The sequence below is a fragment of the Gobio gobio genome (assembly GCF_949357685.1).
Source record: "Gobio gobio genome assembly, chromosome: 6".
In the NCBI taxonomy this organism is placed as follows: domain Eukaryota; kingdom Metazoa; phylum Chordata; class Actinopteri; order Cypriniformes; family Gobionidae; genus Gobio; species Gobio gobio.
In genome coordinates, this window is record NC_137102.1 from 16555138 (window position 1) to 16581712 (window position 26575).

At 38.4% G+C, this 26575-nt stretch overlaps 1 protein-coding gene across 1 annotated transcript in view; it reads right to left on the minus strand.

Annotated features, from left to right (window-relative positions):
- Positions 1-26575, minus strand: part of col11a1b (collagen, type XI, alpha 1b) — a gene marked incomplete at its 5' end in the record, with an annotated part of 98349 nt that overhangs the window by 67339 nt on the left and 4435 nt on the right. The window contains 6 exons of the mRNA XM_079820038.1: positions 2179-2262; positions 3068-3166; positions 7899-8024; positions 22299-22461; positions 23283-23496; positions 25655-25819. Coding sequence (XP_079676164.1) covers positions 2179-2262; positions 3068-3166; positions 7899-8024; positions 22299-22461; positions 23283-23496; positions 25655-25819 — 851 coding nt within the window. The remainder of the gene's footprint in view (positions 1-2178; positions 2263-3067; positions 3167-7898; positions 8025-22298; positions 22462-23282; positions 23497-25654; positions 25820-26575) is intronic.

A 26575-nucleotide genomic window follows, 5' to 3' on the forward strand; every position in this document is an offset into this window, starting at 1 on the left:
TGGGTGATTTATGAAGTAGGCTATTATGATGTGTAACATTTGGGGGAGCATGCGTGAAAACTGCTTTAATGACAAGTTGACTGCTTTTTGACGCAGTTCGAGTACCGTGACAAACTTATGACTATATTGGTGTTTTTGTTAAACAAACTTTTGCCATTGCAGTAATAAAATCTCTTCTTTTTTTCATATTTACAATAATACATCATCATGTAGGGCAAATGTTTAATTGCAATGGACGTATTGCACAGGCTTTCGGAATTGACGAACGGCTCTGTCTGTTATTCAGCAGTATAAAACTTCAGATCAGGTTTTTTTTACTTATTAGAGCACCACACAGCAACTTTTCGGCATTGCACCAAGCAAAAATAAATGGTAATCATTACAAAAAGTAAAGATAAAGCATCTAACAAGGTCTACGGCGTTCATTCGAATGGATTGTTTTCCCCCATGGCATACACAGATATGACGTTTTTATGGGCGTTCCCAGTAATGCCGACCAAGTCTATAGGCGCTAATATAGTGCATATATTTAGCAAAAGAGTTCATCTCTCTAGTGAATAACCAGCTGTGGACACTGAATGAGCCTACTGCCTGAGGTAAATGTAATGCTACATGACATTGTTTACAAGCTGTTTTATTGACATCTTTCCACGGTTGAAACACTGATTGAGCGATTAAACGGCATATGATACGTTTCAGTAAGTTGTAATGTATCCTCTCAACATACCTTAAGATATTAATTCATGTTTATTCTTTAGGAAGAGATGATCGCACTCACTTGTGTTCTGCACCACTTGAACTGACGCGCATATACAGTGATCAGTCACGTCACATTAAAGAGCGCCAAAACGGCATTTATCGTTTGAATTTCGTGATAAAATGGACTGAATACTTAGTATGTTCGTGTGGGAACTCGGATTGAAGTATGTTCCGCGCTTAAAACAAGCTGACTGTTAACTGTTAGTAAAGATTGCATTCGGAACGGTTCGGTACACACGTGCACCGTACCGAAATTACACCCCTACTAGGCATACTAGAAATGTCCAGGTTTGTTGAGGTATGTTGGAGCTGCAGGACAGTGTGTAACTTGTCTGTGTAACTTATATGATATAATATAACCTTTATAAAAAAATAGATGATGTTCAAACTGAAGACCAAAGTATATGGCAACATGACCACATGACAGACTGCATACATCCTCTAAAAAACACTAAAACACATGAAATTCTGAATGCGCACTCAGAAAAGCATTATTTGTTTGCAGCTGCCATTTATTTTATAATTATTTATCTAATGCAATGACAGTTATTCTTTTGGACCTTTTTTAAATGTGTTAAAAAGTGTACATGATAAACAACTAATAACATTCAATATTTGTGCCACTGCTTTGAATAGAAACTAAAACTTCCGATATCTTCCAAATAAAAATCCTTGATAAATGTTTATGTATTATAGCTAGCATATTTATAAAATCATAAAAAAGATTATCAAAAAATCTGAATCCGTTCGGTTAATAAAATGTACAAACCACACTAGCATTGCATGTGATAATACTGTACTGGTGTCTAATTTTACTCTGTACATCTTGTGCCTTCCACTAAGAATGAAACAATTTGGAAAGTTTTTTTTTTTTTTTAATGGAAAGCTATTTTGGCTTTAAGTCTGGTAGTCTTCCTCACCCAGGGGCCTTAATGCGTTGAACAAAAGGAGTTAATCCCAGCCTTTGTATTGTATACCAGGAGTGCTTTATGAGGCTGCGTCAGTCAATGTAGGTGTATCATTTGAAGCAGACATTTGGCCATTGCTAAATACAAGACATACTGTTCTAGTTAAAGCTGGATGTTCCTCATTTAGACTTCATTTTTGCGATGTCTTAGAACAAACTGTGACAGAATCATCAAACTTGGGAAATAACATAAATAAGGTTTGATTGTGTACCCATAAAAATCAGACTAAGGTACAACCAGTCAGTTAAGACAAACCAAAATGAACGACCTAAAGTAGAGTTGGCATCTCATAGTTTAGTAAATTAAATTACTTTAATTTAACAGAAAATAAGGTGCAAATTAGTTTCCTTCTGATTTCATTTATCACCTTCACCAAAATAAGGATTTTTGAATAGAATCCCGCTTAAAATAGACAATGGAAAATAAAATGAAGGTGTTTGCAGATCTTTACCTTATTGGCTGGAATAGAAATGGAAGGGGCTTCAGTGCCATAGTCCTGCTCAACATAGTAGTCGGCCGTGTCAGCAGTGCTGGGCTATAAGTAAACATCACACAAGAGATTCACATTAATCTGAATGAAGAAAGAGGTGAATGCTCATTTATTCTTCATTTTTTGTTATTCTTAGCTGTTTATATCTGAATTTGAAATATGTACAGGGTTCAATTGCAAGTAAAAGTTGCTGATAAACAGCTGGCCGGTAACTTTATTACAAACTTCAACATGATAGATGGTTTAAATCACTCTGAAATGAACAAACTGTCCCAAAAAGAAAAATAGCTTTTAACTTTTACCTCAGTGTAACATTTATCATCAGAAATTGATATAAGAGACAATGATTTGTGCTGCTTTTCTAATATGTCAAGAATAAAAAGCTACATGTATTTTGTCACTTTGACAGTGGGGTTATTTTTTGATAAAACACAATACAAAACAGTTGAATGGTCAATATATTTTCTTAATAAAACATGAATGTCTAGCAAAAGGTTACATTTGGATTATACATTTGTTTAGTTTGCTTTTATTTGTCCTCAAGAGGAAATGTTTTCTCATTTAGAAAGTTGATCATTTACTTTACTATGTTATGTGTTGTGGTGTTATGTATGCATCTACGGTGGAAACAAATTTCCTCTTGAGGACAAATAAAAGCAAACTGGACTATTTGAGTGAAAGTATGAATGAAAGTGATGGAATTTGAGGAGAGAGAAGGGAAAAGGGAATGAGGGCAACAGAACAGTGGAGGGTAATGAATAAGAGACCACACAGTGTGAAAGTGGGCGGGCTGAAGAAAATCCCACAGTGATTGACAGTCACCTGCGGCCATACAGATGTGAGTGTTTACCTTGGTCTCAGTATGGACGCTGTCAGTGGGATTTTCAGTGGCAGTCCCTTCTTCGGTGTAGTCATAGAACTCATTATAATCTGTGTATTCAGTATTGTACTGAGAGAGAGAGGGATGCATGTTAGAAAGAAAGACTCAGGTCTCAAGATTCAAGTCCCTATATACAGTTTAGAACCCTCAAAACGTATTTGAACACTTTTTGAATACCTGATGTCAGAAAAATGTGTCAAACCAATGGGCATTTATTTTTGCAGTAGCCATAATTTTCAACAATATATCTATTGTTTTGTCATTTTCAACCTTTAAAACTGTTTTTATGAATGCTTTGCTTGGAAAATGTTTGCACCATATTTCTTTAAAATATTTTAATTTTTTTAAATTTCTTGCTACATAATGCAATGGTGTTCAAGTTTGGCTTAAGTGTTCAAATACTTTTTGTGGTCACTGTATACTAAAGGGAAGATGCATTGTATGACATATCAATGGCATATCACACAAACTGATAAGAACTTAAATCATGCAAAATGTGCTTGTGTATGCCATTTACATGATGGGTGATCATCAGTAAACTACATAAATCTTTTTTTTTGTAATTTCGTTGATCTTACCCATCTGTTTAAAACATCAAATCAGTTATATCACATTTCTTAGACTGATTTGATGTCTGTTTTTTTTGTATCCATGGTACAAAAAGCACAGATTAAATGCTTGAGTACATGAAACATGAGCAAAATGAATTTCTGCATAAATCCATTTGTATATACAGTATCCAATCGTATTCAATTCAACAGTTTACATACAAATCATGTTTCATGAATAAAGCAACATGATTCAATGCTGATTTAATGCCATTTCTATTTGAGATTAAACCTGTAATCTTTGTGTTACAGATAACAAGCATTAAATCTATACCCAAAGTAAGGAATAATTAACAGTACAACGTAATTAGAGAAAAGAGACAGATAAAACAGTACAAAGTATACTTGTGAAAATACACAAATCTCTTCAAAATGTAAAAATGCACAATTATTTGGGTAAGTGAAAGTGAAAAGATTTAGGGTTCACACTGTACATGTTTGGTGCAATTACTCTGCTAGTGCGGTTCAATTGAATAAGTGTGAATGCTGCCATCCGAACACTGGGGCACAACAAACAAAGACGTAATGTCACAAGATGCGACCCTAATGAAAAAAAAATGGACTGCATTTATATAGCGCTTTTAACAGACCTACGGCCATCCAAAGCGCTTTACATTTTGCCTCACATTCACCCATTCACACACTCATTCATACACCGACGGCGGTGTCAGCCATGCAAGGCGCCATCCAGCTCGTTGGGAGCGGCTGGGGTTAGGTGTCTTGCTCATGGACACCTCGACACTTGGTCAGGTGGAACCGGGGATCGAACCACCAACCTTCCGGTTTGTAGACAACCTACATGAACCACTGAGCCACTGCCGCCCACCTAAAAAGGACATAACACTCAAGCACACCTGGTTTTTCTCATCATGGGAGCTATATTGCCCATTACAGTTTGGTACAGGCGTCAGAAACGCTGACAGATCAGCCGATCTTCGTGTGTGTGCAACGGAGGAATTCCTGCCACTGTTTTGACTCCTTTATACATTTTATAAGCTCTTCACACGTTCTCAGCTGGTAAAAATACCATCATATCTACACACATACAACGAACGCATTTAGCCCAGCACAAAACACAGTTTTGGATATTCGGTAAGTTCTGTTGCAAAATATACGTCATAAAACCATGTTTTGTATCTTTAGGTTTGGTCTTAAAAATTACAGTGCGAATGCTAAGCAAACCAGGACTAAATGTATCTTTTTTTTTTTTTTTTGGACGAAACGAACCAAGAGAACCCGAACTTCAAGTGTGAACACACCCAAGTGTGAACACATGCTATAGACTATAGTTTATCTTTCAAAAATTTGAACCACCCGCCATATCAGTCCACTGGTATTTAGCAAACTGTAATTACATTTTTAATATTCAATAAATTTAATTTTTAATAATTACCAAAAAACAAATATGACAAGTAATATAGTTCATCATTAGGCAGTTTAAGGTTGCTGAGGAACATAGAAATTTGGCATAAAAAAGCATAAAAAGCAGTAATGTGCAGTCACAGCCATGTGTTTATAGTTAATAAGCACTGGCTTGATATAAATTATTTCAATCAGAATTGAACTATTCAATCAGAGTCTGAACTATCATTTTATAATCTCTAAAGGAACCACCTCTTAACGCAGTTTTAAAGGGTTAGTTCACCCAAAACTGAAAATTCTGTCATTAGACGGCTATTTAATTAACACTTTCAAGGCCCAGAGAGGTAGGAAAGATATTAAAATAGTCCATGTGACTGCAGTGGTTCAACCTTAATTTTATGAAGTGTTGAGAATACTTTTTGTGTGCAAAAAACAGACAAAAATAACGACTTTATTCAACAATTTGTTCTCGTCTGTGTAGTAGTAAAAACAGTGCAACGCCTACGAGTTACGTCAGAGCTACGCCAGAACGCCGGCTTACCATTGGCCGAAGCTGTTCACGTGAGCACCACGATGCATGCGTGTGATGCTGACGCAGGAGCTGGCCAATGTAAACTGCTTAGGAGACTGACACAGACGTGAAGAAATTGTTGAATAAATTCGTTATTTTTGTTTGTTTTTTGCACACAAAATGTATTCTCGTCGCTTCATAACATTAAGGTTAAACCACTGCAGTCACATGGACTATTTTTTACTACCTTTCTGCACCTTGAAAGTGTTCATTAAATTGCTGTCTATGGAGGGGTCAGAGGGGTCAAAAATATCTTAATTTGTGTTCTGAAGATGAACGAAGTCTAAATTCTGTCTAATTAATGACAGAATTTTCATTTTTGGGTGAACTAACCCTTAAATGTAAAAGACCTGCTCTGGTTTTTAACATTTCATTGTTGTGTAAAGTTAAACAAAGCACATGGTATATTCAAAGTGCGTATGTCACACATGGTATGTTGCAATTTATAATAAATTTATTGGATAATTTTGCTTCTCATAAAATGTACTTATTAAACGCAACACTCCCAAGCCACTTGCACTTTTTGAAAGTTGTTAATGTACTTAAATGGCAGTCATTTTAGCAATTCAACAAAGAGCTATTGTTAAGTCCTTCCCAATAATTAAATGTCATTTATAAACCAGCAATTATAAACACACGCTTCCAATTTTGAGCTTGTTTTCCTCTATGATTGTAATAAGGTGCACGAGCATAAGGTGAGGTACTGCATATTAAGTTAACAGGCATTCTGTGATGTGCCTTTGTCCATCAGAGAGCGATGATTTAAGTCCCAATGCATCAGCTGAGCTAATAAAAATAACAGGAAAAAAAGAACTGAGGCCTGGTGGACTGGCTGCGTTCCACTGGCTGCAGAAAAGAAGCGAAAAGGAAGAAATATCCAGCTGCGAGTCAGTTTACGGCATTAAAGGTTCTTGCCAGGCTTGGAGCCTGCCATGGCTGTAGCCAGCGAGCTGGATGAAAGGCATAAATATCGTCTTGGGCCATTAAAAACGCGTCCCCATTTCCCACACGTGTCTTAAAGTATTTGATACGGCGCAGGGGAGCTCCTTGCAGGGGAAAAGAACGGACCTCCGTCCAAAGGTCTCTGGTCTTCCTAATAGATATAGATGTTAGATTGCTGATGCTGGGATGAGTTCTAGCATTTAGTAAGTTAAAATGGATTATAAAGCTTTATTTCATCTGTTTTTAAAGATATATTTATGTAATTTGTTTTTACCACTCAGCATTAATTCATTAATTTGTCCTTTGGTTTGTCTCTGGCGTTCTCCACGATACGTGAAGCTACATTTTCCATCCCCTGTTGTGGCGTAGTTCTCAATACCCCAAGCAGCAGTTACTGTGATTTATTATCATGTTACAATCAGGAGTTCTTTAACAGCTGAGAGACATAACTTTTCCAGGTATTTCAGGGCTAGCTGTGGAGGGAGAAACTTGACTTTCCCAGCAAGCATGCAGGAGTCATTAAAGAAAAATATATTTCCACGCCACTCAAAAGTGGGCTCAGACTCTGTGGCAGGGGGAAAAATAGTTTCCACCGTGAGCTCATTGGTTATTCAGTGAAATATTATTGGAAAACACTGATGCACTGAAAAAGCTAAATATCAAAAACCAGACAAACCGCACTGTTTCAATTTGGGATTAGCAGGATAGTTTAATCCCTTTAGGTCACATTTGTAATTCACAATAGAGTCCTCAAGTACAGTTTGTTCAGACCTGCAGCTCTAATAAAACAATGTGTACCATAATAACACACTAAATATTAGAGATTGACATTTAAAATGATTTTTTTGTTGAGTAATTGCACACATACAAAAAAGGAATATTAATATTAGTATGAAAAGTGTGTGAAATTACATATTTGTTTCATAACTGTTATCACCAGTAACAGTTTTAAAATACATTTGGATAAAATTGGATTTTCATCGATGAGATGCATGACTTTTTACCAAGAAGGACCATTCCTCCAAATATGGAAATACAAAAATCAAGGAAAAACTATTTGAAAAGTTTGAACAGTGTTTTTACTAGTTGACTAGAACAAAAACCCAAAAAGGAAATGATGTGTGCACATCCCTAGTAAATTCTGATTAATAATTCAGATTTTTGGCAATGTTTTTGAATCCAGGTCTAAGAAAGCCCCAGAGAGAAGCTGTGGGTGTACACCGTATATAATCCATCATTATATCATCACACAACCACACACACACACACACACACACACACATACACTCGTCTAGGTCTGATCCAGACACATACTGACCTCCTCCTCGGGCTCCTGGGCCTGTGGTGTGTCCTGGTGGGGGGTTTCACAGTCAGGGCTGTAGTGTTCACAGTAGTCGTAGGCTGCACGAGGGTCCGCCACCAAAAGAAGCTGCTGGATGTCCCCCTGAATGACAGTAAAGACAATTTTCAGAAATATTCTGGATATCTATACATAAATATGATATATGTAATTTTTATTCCACCTTATGAAATGCTGTGTTTGTTTGAGACAAACATACAGACAGACAGACAGACAGACTGACTGACTGACTGACTGACAGGCAGGCAGGCAGGCAGGCAGGCAGACAGACAGACAGACAGACAGACAGACAGACAGACAGACAGACAGACAGACAGACAGACAGACAGACAGACAGACAGACAGACAGACAGACAGACAGACAGACAGACAGACAGACAGACAGACAGACAGACAGACAGACAGACAGACAGACAGACAGACAGACAGACAGATAGATAGATAGATAGATAGATAGATAGATAGATAGATAGATAGATAGATAGATAGATAGATAGATAGATAGATAGATAGATAGATAGATAGATAGATAGATAGATAGATAGATAGATAGATAGATAGATGGTCTGTGTACACAGACACAGACAGACAGACAGAGATAGATAGATAGATAGATAGATAGATAGATAGATAGATAGATAGATAGATAGATAGATAGATAGATAGATAGATAGATAGATAGATAGATAGATAGATAGATAGATAGATAGATAGATAGATAGATAGATAGATAGATAGATAGATAGATAGATAGATAGATAGATAGATAGATAGATAGATAGATAGATAGATAGATAGATAGATAGATAGATAGATAGATAGATAGATAGATAGATAGATAGATAGATGGTCTGTGTAGATAGACAGACAGACAGGCAGGCAGACAGACAGACAGACAGACAGACAGACAGACCGGACAAACAAAGAACAGCTGAATAGTGTTCTTTAGAGAAATAGAGAAACCATCTCTTGATATTGTACTAAATCAAATAAGCATGTGCAACAAAGAACTATATGTGTGATAACATCAAAAGTAGCTGCAGGGCACTGAGCATTAGCCCTTTGTTCTGTCGTGATCTTCTTTCCCAGCTAGCCTCTCAAAAGTCGCTCACAGACAGGAAGGAGGCCGACGCGCTGCTCAGCTGAAAAAACAATGAGAACGAAAGCGCTCGGTTCAGCACTGTGTGAGCACACGTCGGAAGGGCCACTAATCTGCGTCCCATTCAAAAAAGTGCTATAGTGCTTCAACACAAGTCACATTTCCCAGAGCAGTCCTGCGCTAATGACTGAGGAATGGCAAGAAAAATAACCAGCACCCGTGCTGATGTCAAATATCTGAAGCCTTCTTTTTTTTATGAAAATTTCAGGAAAAGAAATAAGATCCCCTCTCCCACCTCGACACAAAGGCCAAACAGCTCCGTGCACGAGCTGAACCCGAGGAATTCTTCAAGCGAGAACTGTCTGACTCTGCTAAGAATGTAAACTACTGCTGTAGAGACGGCAGAATACCTCAGCTGACCCGCACAGACTCGGGCCAGCCATGCCAAAGCTAGACATAATGCATCGTAAATAAGTAAGTAAGTCAGAGAAGGGCATTTCTTTGATTTGATTGGCATGTAAAGTCGAGTCAAGCGGGGTGGCCTGGGGAGGAGAACGCTAACATGCAGACGACATTAAATTACAGGGTCTACATCTGTAGGAGCTTAAGGCGCTGGAAGACATTTTATGGTACCAAAAGGATGCTTCCTGCAAGCGTGACCAATAAATCCTTGTACACGCTGGAGAGCTCTGACATCCCTCTGTACAACAAACATCTCACAATAGGAGCAGCTAACACACATTTAGGAGACAAATACATTTTACATCATAGAATCATACCTTTATGATTTTTAATGTTTGTAGGTGAGAAAAAGTGTTTTTCTGTGGCAGAAATCACATATTCACATGTCTAAATTTGGTCGGTCCAACTGAGTTGCACTTTCCACAGGTTATTTGGTTTCAATTGAAAATTCGGTCATCATCTACCCACCTCTATGTCACTCTCAATTCATATTACTTTTCTCCAGGAGAACAAATTGTCAAAGCTGCGCTTTTTCATTCAATGAAACGTGATGATCACTGGCTGTCAAATTTGCTTGGTTATTGAAAAAAAAAATAGAAGAAAAAAACCCATAGGTTGCAATTTAAACTCAGGTCCACAGACTATCATGTCATACACTTATGTAAACTTACAGCTCTGGAAAAAATTAAGAGACCATTTAACATTGAGAAATCAATGTTAAGTGGTCTCTTAATTTTTTCCAGAGCTGTATGTATGTTTAAAACCATTCACCATAATTCCACAGACTTTCTCCTAAAATCAGTGCAGAAAATGCACAAGTATGTAATTTTTGTCCAGGCCTCTTAATGTCTTCTCTGGGTTTTCAACCTTTTTATACCAATAACTCTCAAATATAATGATTTTAAGGGACCCCCTTCCTAAAATATAAATATATTTTCATGGCCAAATATCCATTTATGCTGTGCAAGAAAATTAATAAAAGGAATACTGTACAAACATGTTGCTTCCTATATAAACTATACATTAATGATGTTTACATTGTTATTGTACTGAATCAAATTTTTCAAATATATTATCTGGAACACTTTCCCTTTTTAAGTTGAAATTGTATCTTTTTACCCACTATGCTTCCATCTATCCTAAAGGCAACAGTATAAGTTGTTTTTATTATTATTATTTCTTTCAGTTAAAATTAGGACTGTCAATAGAAGAAATAACTGCAATTTATCACATGTTTTTTGACTCTAGGCATTCTTTATACAACAGATTAAAACTGTAATATTATTAAATTATGTACATGAAAGGTGAATACTATAATAGTATAAAATAATCCTAAAATAACAACACTGGTGTCTCCTTAAAAAAAAGCATGACATTCTCGATACGCTGAACAGCAAGTGAGGCGTGCCCGACACATTGATATTCAGTGACCCCATTCAAGCATTGTCAGACAAACCATTCACACACACCTGATCTAGTTTAACAAGAATTCAAAAATGTGCTGGCCCACTACTGAAATCCATCTCTAGTCAAACATCTCACTTTTCAGCTTATTCCATCCAGTGACTCTCCATCATTGGACGGGAGTTGTTTTTCTAAGCGTCTGGCACATCTTCTTCCTCACTACTAAGAACCCAGATAATATACTAGCATGGCTCTGGACTAAACACTGACGGAAACAGGGAGATGTAAATCTACTTTGAATACTTCAGTATCCATTGGGATTGCCCTGTCTTACAATCACTGCATTAATTCATAACAGACACATTCTTTTCGAAGAGAAAAAAAAATCCTTGTACAGTACAGTGACCTAATTTCAGATTCTGGATATTGAATATTGAAATAGAGGCCAAAACCTTCCAACAACAGATCAGTATCAAGATCCTCACCAGCTACTTGTTCTGGTTTGATTTTCTTCACGTGTGTCATTAGTCTTCTCAAAATCTCTAAATGCATTAGGTACAACTTCCATTGAGTCTGAACGGGCTTAGAAATGAATACAAACTTGACTATATATACTTTGGTACCAAGTCTAAAATGTAAAAAAAAGGTCACATGAATGGTCAAACACACTTCCTTAATCGAAATGGACAAATGTAAAACAGTCTGTCTTTAAATGTAAACAGGCAGGACAAAATAAAGAATATAAAACTATAGCCTTAACCAATGCATTCTCAAAAGCTTCACCTGCTTCTCGTACTCTTCCTGTAATTACGACAGCAACCTATGGCGTTCTTCTATCCTGCTGTGTAAATAATAATAATAATAATATTCTCAAGTATGCCACAGGCCATGAAGCACTTTTATATAAGACTGTTCAGATCACTTCAACCTAATGACCAGCACTATTAAAGTAAATACAAGACTCTACTGTGACCCAACAAAAAAAACTGCACTAGCTTGCCATGTTCTTTAAATTTCAGCAAATGTAATGCATTCATCTCTCACAGCTACTGATGTTTGCAGTATAGTACAGCAGCAAAGGTGCAGGAGTATTGGAAATTGAGGAAAAAAGGGAAACACTGCTCTGCTGATTTCAACATAGCTGCAACTTTATTCATCATTATTATTCTGCAATTGGTCTCATTAACTAAGGTTTAATTCAGAAATTTGCATCAGAGTTAGTGTTGCAATGTAAGTATCGAAAAGAAAAAATACAAGGTGGACTTGGTTCTATCGACCAGTTGTTGATTAAATGGAGGCCGATACGAATGTGAGCTTGTAATTGATTGTAACAAAGGGGCGGTGTTGGGCGAAATCTGGCATACCTCACCAGAGAGGCTACTATAGGTATAAAAAAAGGTAAAAACACATCCATGGATGAATTATTTTGGATAAAAGCTAAAACATATACATATAGAAAATATTGGAATACTAGGTTTCCAACCTCCAAAACTGTGTCTAAAGAAAAAGGCTTACAAGTGATTTTCACTAACAGCATGACACAATTTAAAGGGGTGATGAATTGAGAAATCAACTTTCCTTTAAACCTTTGGTATATAAAAGTTCATCGTGATATAAGAATATCCTGTAAGTTTCAGAGCTGTAAACGTCCTTGTTAGTCAAAGAAAAGCTTTTATAGACACCAGGCCCAGAAAACGCGAGCTCTCACAATATGTCGACCATTGGCGTAATAGGACGCAGAAGCACCGCCTCAAGCCCGCCTACCGACTCGTGGAGCTAGACGGGTCGCTACCGAGCAATAAACATGCCGGTTCCAGTTCACGTGCGTAAGACATTGCGTTTGTTCGCTTCATTTCACAGCGGAATCGATTGTAAACAAGATAGAGGTCGAGACTGGATTTGCAGACATATTGAGATTAATGTGAGATTGCTGTGTCTTCTATATTGGATCCGACAGGAATGGTGCAACACACTTATGTGAATAAAACATGTTTTTTTTATATGTGTTAGTATTGCATTGTTACAGAACGTTTGATATCTATTGATTACATACCATAGCATGCTGTCACAGGCTAGAGAAGGTGTTATTGGTTCATTCGTGATCAGACTCGCACTTGTAACGCCAGCACGCAAAGCCCAAAGTCCCGGGGCTATGTGTTTTTCAGACGGGCTATCACCGGCTGGCTATAGTGAAATAACATTCCATTCTTGCACGCGCACGTGTGTGTGTGTGCGGTTTGCGGTTATATTCACTGATGATCGGTCGAAATGATACAGAAATAACATTCCAATCAATCGCAGGTGGATGAGAGAGAAATCATTGTGTTTGTTTGATAAATTTATTTTTCGAGCCCTGTGAAGGTTTCTCCAGACGCTTTTAAAACAATTCCTCACGTGTACTGACAGGGGAGCGGAAACTCATTAAATATGCAAATCTTATCCAATTCTAGCCATGAGCGTTTACTTCTAAGTCTTCAGTGCATCATGCTCATCAAAACCGACAGTTTTTCAGTGAGCCTCAAAACCAAGGCAGAAAATAGCCTATTGCTTATTCATTATGATGTTTCTGAATGTAGAAACCATGCAAACGTCATAAGTTGACCTCAGACAACAGTATAAAAAAAGCCAGTTCATGACACCTTTAACAGACTAACACTCTGAAATGAGTTTAACACATGAGATCCACCCAGAGTCTCATCATCGCCTCCACCCGATGAAGTGTTAATGCCCTATTCTGCTGTTTGAGGTGAGGACTGTGTGCTTTAAATGTCAGAGGTCAAGCCCAGAGAAGAAAGTTTGGTTCATTATGTGTGCACTGAGACTGAACCAGACCAAAGGTTACCTCAGTGTGTATGATTACCACTGTCAGCACTTTGTTATTATAACCTGAGGAGCTCCAGGTTTTCCTTCTAGTCACTATGACCTGCCATGTGACCTCTCTGTCACAGAAGACAACAGACTAGGGGAATAAACACTGAAGTCAAATGTAAATTGACAATGCAAAGTAGATCATTTTGAGATCATTCATTGAAAAGAAATAAAAAGAAAAATCGATTAACAGAGCATCCAGCACTATACTAACCAATTTCCTATTCAACTAATAGGTAAGTTTGAGAGAACAACGCAATAGTAGGAGTGTTTTTGTCAAGTTATTTTTATGCCCGTGCTAGAAAATCCATGTCATTTCAGATCAAACTAGAACATAATACTGTACCTCATTTGTTAGTTGTTCAAGGTGCTTTACCAGCCCTAACCAGCTTGAAGTCAAAAAGGTTGAGATCCACTATTCCTGTGTCACAAAGTCACAAAGTGCAGTCCGCAATATTCCCAAGGCCTGCAGTCAGTAGTTATCCCCCCTGACACTTTAACCTAGATATTCAGCAAAGAGGGTTGGAAAGACTCAGAGGAAAATACAGACTGGAATGATATCATGGAAAATGCAGATTGTTTGAAAAGAGCACAAACAGCAACTGACCGTCAAAAGCAGAAAACGTGAAGGATCTAATGCCCCCCAGATCTTATTTCACATTTTCATGAAATGCAGACAGTCTCTGTGGCGAGATCTGGGGAAACGCTTCATTTTATACAAAGGCAGACAGATTCCATGCACACTTTAAATATCACTAGTGTACTAAGGCAAAAAAAAGATTGTTTAAGCTTTGATACACCCCACCCCGGACTCACTTGCCCCATTCTAGAGCAATCCTCCAAACAGCAGCCGCTGCAAAGCCTTGAAGCAGGCCTCAAATGTTACCTTATCACTCCACTGGGAGCTGTTAAACAGTAAAATATGTTTCCCAGCAGTGAGCTGGACACAGGCAGAGGCCAGTCAGGGAAGAAGAGGATACACAGAAAGATTTTTAAAAGAGAGAGTATGTGTAAACGCGTACGATAGACGCCTCTAACGTCACCTGGATCTGCTGTTAAAAACAAATCATCCACCCGCACCTATGATTTTCTCTGATTTAGATATCCGCACCTGACCCGCACCCGATTACAATTATTTAAATTCTCAGTGTTAAGCGCAGTTATATGGTAGGCCTCACATATTACACAGAAGTACTTTGCTTTTAAATGTACATTTGGAGAAATTACATTTCTTTAATAGCCTAAACCAGCGGTCGGCAACCTACGTGAGCACAAGCGAGATATGTGTATGCAGGCTATTTAATTCAGATAAAGTACATCACACATGCATACAGATCTACATTTTGAGGTAATAATTCATTATGATTAAAGTGTGGGATTCAAATTACGCAAGTCAATGAAAGCATGCAGCTCTGAAAGCACGAGCGCTGTGCATCACGCGCACACAAAAGTTACTTTTTTTTGCGCTTAGCTTTAAGAAAAACCAAAGTTAAAGCCACAATATGTAATTTTCGTTTTCACTTATTCAAAACAAAGATGATGCCTGGATTTCGCGGAGCTTTTATTATGCCGCAGACGACTGCTTCCGCTTCTTCCGTTCATACTGCAGTAAGCTAGATCAAGATTAGGCATGGTAAAACATGGTACTCGTGGTAATTCATGAAAACGAGATTTAAACAATAAAGTCCCGTTTCCACCGAAATTACCCAGAACAATTTGTCCCAAGAACTTTTTTTCCCAGGAACTCATTTTCCTTAAGACCTGCTGCTGTCTGCTGTCTTAAGTACCGTGAAGATTAGTCCGGTGACGTAGGACTGCGCGCGACTTTCCAGAGCCCACTGGATTTCGTCCAAGTTCGTTTTTTAAACTCCATTGTTGATTTGAATAGCAAACAACTCTTACTGCACGCACTGTAAAAGACTTTTAGGTTGAAATAAAATGCTGCATGAGCTCAACCAATCAGCATTTTCAGCACCCAAGTCCCACCCCCGAAAGTTCCTGAACTTTGAAAAAGTACTACCTCGCAAGCAGTTTTGAGGGGGAAATCTCTACCCGGAACTTTATTTAGACCCCGGTTGCTGCGGTTGAAACACACCGAGTACCACCCCAAAGTCCGTAACTCCTGGGGAAAGTTACTGCGGTGGAAATGCGGCTTAATACTAACTGTGTTGAGCTATATAACAATGATTCGTTTTCTGTTGATGAATGTACCAAGCAGTTGCTCGTCTGTCTAATAAAACACATAGTATATTAAAGAGTCTTTGGTGTTTTTTTGGTTTCTACAAAATAAAACCGATGTCATTGATAGGCGACGCACGGACACGGTCCGTGTCCTGGTTAAAATGGCTTATTTCTCTGGATTTAAAGATTCATGGAAACATTTGGGATAATGTTTCCATGAACAAGTCAACAAAATATATAACATTGTTCTAGTGGTTTTTGGATATTTTAATCCAAAAATCTTACATTCTGTGCCCTTAATATCATGTACATGTATCATGTACCATGTATCATGAAGATACCATTAAACATTCCACACACATCAAAATGCTCTGTTCATGCTGTTCACTAGCATACACTCTAAAAAAAAAGGCTCGTAATCATAGGGGAACCTTTTTTAGTGCTATATAGCACCAATTTTGGTGCTTCAGTGGTTCTTCAGCCGTCCTTCAGAGGTGCTATATAGCACCTTAGTCAAAGAACCGGTGAAGAACCTCTGAAGAACCGCTGAAGAACCTCTGAAGAACCGCTGAAGAACCTCTGAAGAACCGCTGAAGAACCACTGAAGCACCAAAATTGGTGCTATATAGCACTAAAAAAGGTTCCCCTATGATTACGAGCCAAGAACCATTTTTGGTGCAATATAGAACCTTTTTTTTTTTAGAGTGTACAGTAACATCTTTGAGGAAATGATAGAATGAACAGTTTGACAAAATATGTTAATGTCTTTCACATTATTTTACAGAAGCTAATAATTATGAAATTAAATTAACTTCATTTTATGCTTGGCAAGCTACTAGCTTAGCATACACTCTAAAAAAAAGGCTCGTAATCATAGGGGAACCTTTTTTAGTGCTATATAGCACCAATTTTGGTGCTTCAGTGGTTCTTCAGCGGTTCTTCAGAGGTGCTATATAGCACCTTAGTCAAAGAACCGGGGAAGAACCTCTGAAGAACCGCTGAAGAACCTCTGAAGAACCGCTGAAGAACCACTGAAGCACCAAAATTGGTGCTATATAGCACTAAAAAAGGTTCCCCTATGATTACGAGCCAAGAACCATTTTTGGTGCAATATAGAACCTTTTTTTTTTTAGAGCTCTAACTGGTTATGAAAGGGGTCAGCCTTCAGTTCCTCACTTGTATGCTGTTTTTATTTTTAGTGGAACAAAAAAAGTGATTAAAGAATCTTCTAATAGACAGAGAAATGCAAATAAGGTGATTTTAAGTTGCCCCTCTTGTGATTTTGGTTACAAAACACCAAGCTGGACACAATATCTCTTAAACAGCTGTGAAACCTCGACCAAGTCATAGTGCACTATGATCATATTTTCCCTTCAGTCACAGTTCCAGGTTCACACCTGCTTAAGCTATCTGCAAAGGCTAAAACACAGATGTGAAGTATGCAGCATCCAACATGAAGTATGCTGTTAGTTCAGAGTAGCTCATCTCCAAAAAAAAGCTATCTCACAAAAATGTGATTTACATTTACTTGCAGCTGAAATGTGTTTCTGCACCACTAGCATCACAAAACAGAATTGCAAAAATAATGACTGTTGTCAAGACTTCCTGAACAATCCCTCACATTCTACACTACTCATGTGCCTGATTACACCATCAATGCGTAACTTGAATTCAAAGATTAGTAGCAACTATATAAAAGCATGTCAGACAGTGAGCTATTTTTTAAAAGTGTACAATAAACAATTTATTTGAAGTACCTTACAATTTAGACAAAGTATTGCCAGTTACCTTCAACGAAAATAGTTCTGAAAAAACCCAAGTGCTGCTGCTTTGAGCAACACACTGGTAGCTGGTGTTTAATTCCTGAATGAATCAGGGTTTTTTAACAAATTGGTTGAATGATTGATTCATTGACTCATTCATAAAAATAGTAATTTGTCACCACCTACGGGCGTTACAAAGTAACCTGCAGAAAAGACACTAAAAATACCCAGTGTGAAAGGGTGGATCTTGTAGGTGGCTCTCAAGGATGCTACTAACAAATTAATTGGGGCAAAAAAAACACCTAGTTGTTATTCTGTGTCAAAAAGACATTAAATTCAACAAAAAGATGATCACACATCCTAAAAATTTCAAGAATAAAGTGAAACACCCAGTCATAATCTGAAAACTAAGTGTTCTGTTCTAAGCTTGATTTTTCCATCCACTCAATGTCTAACACATGTCCTCGAAGGAACACTAATTTGGAATCCTTATGACATGCTGGACTTCTGGCCAGAGATCGCTAAATGTGTGCCATATCTCACAGGGCTGGCTAAGCTTGGCTACTTTCTTGGCCAAGAGTGACAAGATATGCTTTCCACTTCACAAACAGTCCTTGCAAAGAACTTTGGTAAAAGAACATGAATGTGCATAGTGAATCTCCTGAATCTATCTGAACAGTCTAGAGAAGAAGTTCTAATGAGAAGATTTAATGATTTTATACTATAGCCCTATATAGGGACTAATTGTCATAATTCATGTATCCAGTTAATCATGTATCCCAGTTAATTACTGTATCCTTTCACAATAAGGTGAAGTCAAAAGCAAAATTACATAAGTGTGTTTTCTCTAGCAGAGGTTTTGTTTATTTCAAACACCTAGTTAAAAACCTAACTTAGAGTTATTTTGTGAATTCATTACTCTAAACCAACCTTACAATATCATAATATTTTGCTATTGCTGTTGGGTGAGCATGAGCAAGTGAAATTAGAACACAATAAAACCACACTGACCAGTCAAATATATGTTAAAGATAGATGAAGGAGGGATAGATGAGGGAGGAGCCAGGGTAGTGCCAGGAGCCAGACTGACTGAGGTGGTGCTGGGAAAAAAGACAAAGACCCAGGGGGCGTTACATATGGACAGAAGAGCTGAAGCAGAACCGCTGGCTCGAAGGACCAAGTTGGAGACGAGGACTTGGCAAACTGAGGCGGAGCTGGTGGGAGTGAGGACAACGGTAGAGCCAGAGGGAAGAAAGAAGCTGGTGTGGCCCAAGGGGTGGAGGGTTAAGGCGTAGCTGGAGTCTGCGGTGCTACCAGGGTGATGCTGATGACTGACCAAGATGGAGCCGGAGGAACGAGGGATCCCGGCAGAGCCTGAGGGATGATGGACCATGGTGGAACTAAGTCCAGGGCTCAGTGGCTGGAGGTGCAGCCAGTGGAGCAACACACCAAAGGGGAGTTGGATACTGAGAAGTCCAATGTTGATCAGAGCTGTCAAGCGGAGCCACTGAAGGAGGAGCCATGGACTAAAGTGAGCCAGCGGAGGTGGGACAGAGGAATTGGATGAGATCGGCAGAGACAGAGGGAGTGGGAGGCTGGGTGGGACCATCAGCAATGACAGACTTGGTGCTGGCAGACGAAACAGAAGCAGACTTGGTGCTGGGTGACAAAACAGACTTGGTGGTGGATGGAAACCAGCACCGACGAAGAAGACTTGGAGCTAGGCAACTTAGGAGGCTGAAGGTTGACGGGACCAGCGGACCATGAAAGACTCCAGACGAGACCAGGACATCCAAACAAGGGCAGGAACAAGGGTGGGACCTGGCTTGATGTCATCAAGATCAAAAAGTCACTCCAGGCAGTCCAACTCCTCCAATATACCCACTGGGACGGACATGGGTAATGGCTCACACACCTGGTCAGACTCGGCTGGCTCTGGGTCTGCGGTGGCCAGTGGGTTCTGGCTTTAAGTCTGTGGCAGGCATTGGCTTTGTCTCTGGGACTGTGGCGGGTGTAATGAGGGGCTGGACAAGGGGATTCTACTTCTCCCACTGTAAAAGAGGACCCACTCAACCACAGAGCGATGTCGATGTACAGTGTACAATATAACTCTCAATAGCCTGTCCATTTTGGCAGAGGGAGCACAGTATGTCCTCTGGCTGAAGAAAAAATGCCGTTAGATCCAATGTTTTTGGAGAAGAAGAAAGAGTTTGAGGCAGGATCTAAATTCAGCTGTAAAACTTTAATAAACAATAAAGCAAAATAACGTGAACGGACAACTGAGAACACAAACGGAGGGCTATAAATACACAGGGAAAACAAAGGGAACTAAATGAAACACAGGTGACACTAGTCAGTAATTATAGCAAGTAGCAACCAATAAGCATATAATGAGTAAAAAATGAGACAGAAAGGGAAAACAAGTGGGTTTCTCTAAGTGGGTCAATTTCTTCTCTAAGTGAGAAAAAATCATAATGTTTGCCAGTCCAAAGCAGCGGTTTACCCTTGGAATTATCACAGATGTCATCAGATTTCCTTCTCCGGGCTGTTTAATATGAATGTATTTCTTATATGGCTGTCTGCGTGTAGGCTGTGACCTTGAGCTCTCTTCCAAAGCACACACATATGCAAACAAACACAACTTAAATGTTATTCAGCATAAGCATGTGCAAATACTCTCTCCGAAGCGGAAAGGTTTATCAACAAACTGAAAAGCCACAAATGTCCTTAATGCAGTACACATATAAGTGTGTGTGTGTTGTCCTGGGTTTACTAATACTTCCTTCCTTATAACTTCCTAGTAAGCCATTTAATATATCTATCTATCTGCATATAGGCAGATGCTCATATACAGTATTTTGTTTTACACACACCAAAATATCCAAACTTGCATTTTATGTTTGACATAAAAACAAAGCAAAAGGTTAATTGCCTGCACTAAAACCTATTAGCAATGCTTCTGACAGTTCATCGCTTTCATCATCATCACATAATGTATGAAAAGCAACTCTCTTGATTGAAACATCTGTGTTTACAATTGGGCAGCAATATTTGACATAGTCTCCAACATTTCGAGCAATCGTACAGTGGGTGGAGGAACTGAGAGATGAAATGCTAAGTGATTGCTGAAAATGAGCCCATTAACTATGGCAGATTTACCTCTCAGGCTATATATTTTGCAGGCTCATCACAACCCTCTGACTAACACTGGGACGAGCAGGGAAGAGGAAGATATGGGATCAGAATTTCAAAAGATTCCTGTGCTGTACGACATCTCTAACCTGAGGCGAACATTTAGCATGCTGTTCTTATTAGACAGCATTCCTTCAGCTCACATCAAAGACAGACTGCAGATATTGTCTCGCAATCGGGCGTGCTGCATTGCTTAGTACAGCAAAGAGAAATGTGAATGGAATACTTGAAGAAGCATTTGTGAATTTTGTTGAGTATGTAGGTACTGTACTTCCACTGAGTATCTTCGCGTAAATGTTTTTTTTTTTTTTTTACAATTGCTCTTTTACCTCAGGATAGTTATGTTGCATTTATTTAGCAAGTATACATTAAGCCTCAAGTATTTCTCAAAAACTAGACAATAACTGACATGAGAATACCGAGCCTTAACATCGCCGTAACACATGCTTGTGGATATCATATCTGAGATAAAATGACGAGTTCATATTGAAATCTCTGGCTTTGATATCTTGGGAAATCTGAGCCCGGTTTGAAACATTCTCAGGAGAAAAATCTAAGAAGTAGTAGATGTGTAGCTCAAACAGTAGAGCGTGGCTTTAGCAATGCCAATGTCACAGATTCAATTCCCATGGAAGGCAAGAAATCATCAAATGTGTACCTTGGATAAAAGCATCTGCCAAATACATACATAATAAGGAAAAGCATCCCATTTAATCTCATTGCTATTGATTGAGGATAAACAATTGAGATATTAACAGGTTTTTTTCTATGGGAAAGAAAAACTTCCTTTAATAGAAAACAACCACAGCTATCCTAATTCTCTTAAACGTCACTCACAGCAGGTCACCGTGTTCATAAGCCAATCCCACTGGTCTCAACAGCTCTCCAAAATATGCTCAAATTTGCCAAATATGTAGATTAATTCAATTGTAAATATACTTGGAGTGATCTTTGGTTCAAAAACTCTGACAAGTATTCAGCATTTTTTAATCTATGGACAAATAAAACCCTCTGACAAGCACTATCATTCGTAAATGAAAATGAAAGGCTTCATCTCTTCACAAACATCATTTGACTGTGCAGTAAATCAAATAATTTGGCAATTTCCAGTATGTCATACGAACTCGAGACACACTAAACAATGTGAGTATCCTGCAACAACAGCTGTCACTGGGGGGTGGGGGGGTGCTTTCAAAACATACTAATCTATTTTATGCATCCTTTAGGGCTAAATAAATGTACAAGTTGTACCTTCTGAAAGGGTATCACCCTAGTCACAGCTGTTGTATAATTTTTTCTGAGAGTTTATCCTTGGCCTACATTGTTCCACAAATCAGAACTGGAATGGACTGTATCTACCAGGTTTTTTTTTAAAACAGCTTTGCTTGCCTCAAAAACTTCCTCGTCCAGGATTCTGGTGCCGAAGACAGTGATGCCATCTGTGTTAATGATTGCATGGTCACTTCTGCTGAGTGGTTTAGAGATCTTCTTCTTACAGTCCACAATCATTGTAACGGTCTTCTTTTCGATGCTAATAGCCACACGGTGCCACCTGTTGGGTAGGAAAGACAACAAAGAAGAACCATAAAGTTTGTAGCATGAAATATCTTACTGTCCACTTTCACTTGCATAACTAAAACGCATGTTCGGGTTTTTTTACACTTACATTTATATAGTGAGAAAAACAACTGCCTGCCATTGACGGAGGTTTGTATTAGTACAGGATGTTTCTAAATAAAATATTTTGAAAGGAAGAGACAAACAGCACTCTCTCTGTCCATGTGCATTTAAAAAGGCGTTTTCTCAACACTTCATGTTGACTCAGTTATAGATATTTCACAAGCTGGTTTTTGTTTAACACCAATTGTTTTCTCAAATTAAAAAAAGGTCTTCATTTAAATGAATTGTGAGAATACTCCATTGTTTTATCACATGTAAACCTCAATGTGGCTAATCAAAACCACAGAAGCTTACTGCCGTTCTCATTTTCGTTTCAAGTAAATGTTTGCTTTGCTTAATTGGTTACATATGGCTGAACATTAACATCACACATTTTTCCTACTTTAATTTTATCTATATAGATAAATAAATGAATAGGCAGATGGAAAATAGTGCCAATAATAAACACAGTGGACTAAATTAGGCACTAGAAAAACTTCATAAGCAAATTGCATAACTGATCCAAACACATTCAACGGCCAGTTGATGAAAACTGTACTACAGCTTGTTCAAAACACACACACACAAATGTTATGCCCATTAAAACAGGATTTCTACTAAAATTGGCATTATACTACCTCAAAGAAAAGCTTCAGGTATTCAAATAGTTTAGACCAAAAGACTTGGAAAAATATAAATAAAAAGTCAACTTGCTTTCCATCTGCGAGGTTGATTGCACGGAAAAGGGGGTAATCCTCAGGAGCGGGTTTCCCATGCTGATCCTCATACAGGAAGATCGGCGAGCGGCCCACCTCCACACCCAGCTGCTGGATGCCCTGCTCGTTGTATACCGACAAAAGGAAGGACTGTATTCCTGCCTTTGGCTTGATAGTCATAAGGATGGAGAAATCCTGAGGGAATACTCCTCCTGAAGATACAGGAAAGACATTGTGGGTTAAACATCAGCTGCTATTGATGATTCATACGCTCGTCTTCCTTTCTGTGGCAGAGACTATCAGAACAGTGTAGTGTGATCTAAACAGGCTTCGTAATATGCAATGGCCCTTTTACAACAACCCCTTCCCCACATCAGTTGTAGAGGATGGTTTAATGAAGTATGAAACAGTTTGTCTTTTCTGTTGGCACATTAACTTTACAAGGTGTCAGGTGACATAACAGATTTACCATGAAATGGGTTGTATGAGCACTAGTGTGGAAATAATGTTCAGACTGTCTATATCTGAAATGCGGTTCTCTTTGCCAACCTTGAGGGAGATTTTTTTTTCTTGCCAACATACTATTTAGCTGAAATTTCCAGTCCTGAAACCATAAGGTTTGGATGCCATTTTATTTCAGCCAAAAATCACAGAAAAAGAATTGTTCATTTAATCTCCTGCTATTTTGTGCCTCAGTTACCCTTTGCGGTCTGGCCAATTTGGAAGATACCCAACACACACAGAACAGAGGGTCCAACTTAATAGGACTAAACTTGTAAATGTATATGATGCTATTGTTATAGACTGAGCAAATAATTAGCGATTTCAACATCCCATTAGTAAAAACTTTACTCAAAACTGAGCTTACCATGGACTTGTAGGGGACATATTATTTCCATTGCTTTTTTGAATGATTTTAATAAGAATTAGTTCATAATCTGTGTTATGCTACAAACTACATAGCCTACAGTACAAGCCTCTGTTATAGTAGGACTAACGCTATTAGCAACAATTTCGATCTTTCACTAGTTGTGGATTAGCAAGCAACACTCTGGTCAAAACCAACCCAGACTCATTGTGCCAACAGCGAAATTTCTGCAATATGTTATTACATTACTTTTTGCGAATTTCACAACACTTTCAAACACATTTTGACTATGTATTATTATGTTGGTTGGGAAATGAAATACCTGGTGTATGGTGCTTAAAGATTCATGCTATATGGCTTTTGAAAATAATGTACCACCTACACTAAACCCAACCCTAAACCTAACTGAAAGTATTAACAAAGGCAAATGTAAGATTTGAGTTTGAAGCTAATGTAAGATTTGAGCTCTTTTAGTGTTTCAGAGGACTTCTTTGGTGTTTTAGGCCCCGTCCACACGGAAACGCGTTTAGCTGTATACGTAAAAAATTTGTAGCGTTTCGTTCAAACAGATCCGGCGTTTTAGGAGCCTGAAACCGGTATTTTTTTAAAACCGGGTCCCAGAGTGAATAAATTTGAAATCGATACCCTTACGTTTTCGTGTGTACAGCCAATCTGTATATTTTGTGAAACGGTGATGTCATCACACCACGTCCCGCACGCTAAAGACTAGAAGGGATACAAGCACAAATCAATATTCCGTCATTTAATTACTGTATTTGCATTATTGTAAGGGTATGTTTAGCGGTGGGGTAGGTGTAGGCGTTAATAAAACACAATCTGGTAAGTAGCGTGAGATTTTGTCTCACCTCCGACCGTTGCAGTACCCCTTCTAGCCACAACTATTCTTCTCTGTTTTTAGTGTATTTCTGTGGCAGAATTACAGCGCCACATACTGGCCTGGCATGTATACTACATCGTTTTGAGTCGGTTTCAGTGGTTCCGTGTGTACGCAGATATTTCTTGAGACGAGGGGAAAAAAAGATTGGATAGGGAAAGCCCTGGCTTCGTGTGGATGTGGCCTTACTGCCACTTTTCATTTCAACTGGAAACTGCAGTGACACATATGCTCAGGTAAGCAGAGTCATGTTTTTCCAATGAACCTCTGTTGGTCAAAAACAGTAGCCTAAGAGCTTTCTCTCTTTCTTAATGGACTCTCTCTTGGAGCAATAAATATGGCTTTAATTCCTTCATCAAGGTCTGGGCATCAGACTTCTAGCATTGTAAACAGTCCAAATGCATTTAACCGAGACGGTCAAGCTACATTATGGACTTCCTGTTGGATGCATTTCAAAGAGAAAAAATAAACAACTTAAATGTCACTTTGCAAGAGAAAACCAATTACACACATTTGATTTACAGCCTTGCACAACCAGAACAGTTACTCTATTTAAAAGTAAGTAGGGATTAGAGTACAGTACAGTAGATTAGCATAAATAATGTACCTGGGAAGAGCTGCTTGGTTGGGGAGCTGAGTTGAGCTCGTTTGTCCACTCGGTAGGCCACATCTGGTTTGGATCCTCTCCGGATGGTGCAGAAGCCTTGTGTTTTCTTCACTCCTTCAGGTGAACTTTTAAAGTCTAAGACCTTGAGCACATCCACGGGTTCAGCTGTGAGGCAGAACGTTGAGTGCTATGATCAAAGTGTTTGTCATTTTCATAATTCCATTGGTGAACAAACATTAATAGCAACAGTAGCTTTGCAACATCAAGGCAAAACAATATTTGTACAGTTATTTCCATTTATCTAGTTTAACTAAAGGCATAATGCTGTTAGCAAATGGCTGGATGAGAAATGAGGAAAAGTCTATAGCAACAATATCGCTTTAGTGTCTGTCAGTGAATACAAAAATATTACAAAAACAACTAGGGAAAAATTAAGCAGCACTATCCAAAGATACGTTTCATTTGTTACAGATGATGGGGGTGATTGTGGTGTGAAACTACTGTTCTCAGATAAAAAACACACATTTACTTTTCACAATTGCTTCCAAGTACAGTTGGGTTATTATGTAATTTTATTATACTTTCCAAGTTTAAATACAAGAAGCCAGTTTCAATACATATTGTTCCCTTATGCAACCAGGCTTACTTATCCTTATCCTTCCTTGAATGATGACCACAGCTGATCAACAGTCAATTATCATTCAACAAAGGAGGACATTTATGGGCCACATCTTGCCGTTTGTTATGAACAAACAAATTCCCATAAAATTGCCCCTCGGTGCCACACATGTCATTTCGCAACAACGCTAACTCTGACTGACGCTTTTACTGTACATAATTCCCTGCCATCGCATAAGTGCTGTGACCGTCAATGAAGCAATCGTACTTTTACAACGAACCCTTAGCAGAACAGCAGTAAAG